The following is a 2271-nucleotide window of genomic DNA, read 5'->3' on the forward strand; positions in this document are numbered from 1 at the left end:
AGCATGGGTCTATGGAAAATGTTCTTTGTCCAGATGGAGAGACATCTGTTTAAAGGAGAAGGGGGTGAATTTGTATCCGGTACCAGAGTAAAACTTGTTTTGGAATTCCACCCTGTAAATGAAAAAAAAAATACATTGTTTTATCACTTGTGTTTGCACGTAGAATAAACAAACTGAATGCCCAAAGGCCCATAAGGGCTCAATAACAAATACAATATACTAATTAAAGGCACTACAAAGATTACCAGTCTTAATCAAGACGTATGAAGAAATCCCTCAATTATATTTGACATGCATCTTTTTAAACAAGAACAGAAAACTCAGTGTCAGTGTCTCCTATTGCTGTTTGTGACCATGTTGAGTGGATTCCGGTTTTCCCTCTTTGTTTGTGACCATTACCACCCAAACATATAATGATTGGAAGGTTTTCACTGGAACAGGAGGTTAGGGGGAAGTCTTACAGCACTGACACCGATTTTGTTGACAACAGTTTATGACCAGATTTTCCCCTAACATGCTATTGTGTTTCTGGTAAAGGAAGAGAAGAGAAACCTCCTCAGGAGGCCAGCAAATGTTAAACCTCTACACCCCAGATTATCTCATAATGACAAGTCCATTGTTTTCCAACATCACATTCCATTCCAGCTACAAAGGTTTCAAACAAAATACACAGTTTTCCAGATGGATCATTATTATATTTCTAAAGACACTCACCAGTGTAAACGGAGTGCATGTAGGAAGGCAGAAAGTCCCTCCATGACAAGAAGAATGAAAACAGTCAATGATGCAAATGCAGCTGTAGCTAGTACCAGAAGAAATGCACCAAGAATGGAGTGCGGTATACAAAGACCCTTCCTCAATACCATGGTCCATAACACTTCAGATAGTTCTGCAATTTAAAAATATTAAAACTTAAGCAGGTAAATATAATACTCTAAGCTTCTGAGATACTGAAAATGAAATAAAACCTTGTAACAGTAGCTCTATGTTAATAAATACCCAGGACTTCTCACAGAAGATCAATTCACCCAAAACCGATATTTTAGTTTTTAGTGAATACAAGTTGAAGTGGCCTTGTTCAGTAACAGGAACTTACAAGGAACCATTAGGAAGATATTTGTGCAATTACTACCTCCATTACCTCCCACAAGGTGGCTCAGTGGCTAGTATTCTTGCCTTTACAGCACTAGGGTCCTAAGATTAACGCTTGGTCAGTACAAAATGTCCCCATGTTTGCCTGGCTTTTCTCTAGCCTCTTCGGTTTCCTCTCACATCCCAAAAACATTTATTTGGGTTAACTGCTCCCTTCCCCCTCAAAAAATAGGTCACATTATGACCTAATAAAAAAAAAGTCATAATTTGCAGTGCTAGGATCCTAGGTTCCAATTTCAGCCTGGGTACAATCTGATTATCATATTCACAATATACCATTATTGGGGTGTGCCAGTGCCAGTTTTAATAACTTGTATTTAAATAGCACAAACATATTTAAAAAAATACATAGTCACGTTAATAACTGTCCATCAAAGGGCTAACAATTTATGTATGGTATGGCCCTACCATAGTCATTTCCACTTACATAGTGTAAGGCTTTTTTTTGACAATTAACCTACCTGAATGTTTTTGGGATGTCAGTGGAAACTGCTTTGAGTGCCTGGCAGACAGCAATTGAATCACAGGGAGAACATACAAATTCCACACTGATGTCCTGTCACCCCACTACAGCAAATTATGATTTATGTCGTTTTTAGAATATGTGATGTTTTTATTAAATATCCCAAGAAAATACATTTTATACTTACGGGCGTGGGCTAAACTTAAAGCCCAGAGTCGCAGGTAGGAAGCAGTGTTAGAAATACATCCTAGGCAATATTCTATGGTGTGGATGGCTTGATGCATGAACACCTCTGCCACATCAAACTGAAAAGAGTGGCGAAATAGTAATCATAAAAGTGAAGCAAGTTGCACATATATGAAACCACTTTACATAAGACAGTTAAAAGTTTTTTACTTAAATGAACTTCCAACATTTACTATTTCCACAATTTCTGTGGGGGCTTTGTTTTTTAATGCACTCATTAGTTGAAAGACAGCTAAACTAAGTAGAAAATATCAGGTAAAGATACCATAATTCTTTCCCTAACTTAGCATCAACAACTATAATACTTAGATCCTTGTACAAACCAAGTCTTTAAAGTAAACCTGTCTATATGTTGGAGGTAGCACTTACATAAATTCCATGGCGGATATATGGAGTAATGGGTATGTAGT

At 37.2% G+C, this 2271-nt stretch overlaps 1 protein-coding gene across 1 annotated transcript in view; it reads right to left on the reverse strand.

The window, feature by feature from the left end:
- The window catches only part of ATP6V0A2 (ATPase H+ transporting V0 subunit a2), a 20325-nt gene continuing 18054 nt past the window's right edge, over positions 1-2271 (reverse strand). Inside the window, exons 9-11 of the mRNA XM_072413929.1 lie at positions 1803-1920; positions 715-889; positions 1-112 (exon numbers count right to left, since the gene is read on the reverse strand). Coding sequence (XP_072270030.1) covers positions 10-112; positions 715-889; positions 1803-1920 — 396 coding nt within the window. The 3' untranslated portion in view covers positions 1-9. The remainder of the gene's footprint in view (positions 113-714; positions 890-1802; positions 1921-2271) is intronic.

The sequence above is a fragment of the Pyxicephalus adspersus genome, chromosome 6 (assembly GCF_032062135.1).
Source record: "Pyxicephalus adspersus chromosome 6, UCB_Pads_2.0, whole genome shotgun sequence".
Taxonomy (NCBI): Eukaryota; Metazoa; Chordata; class Amphibia; order Anura; family Pyxicephalidae; genus Pyxicephalus; species Pyxicephalus adspersus.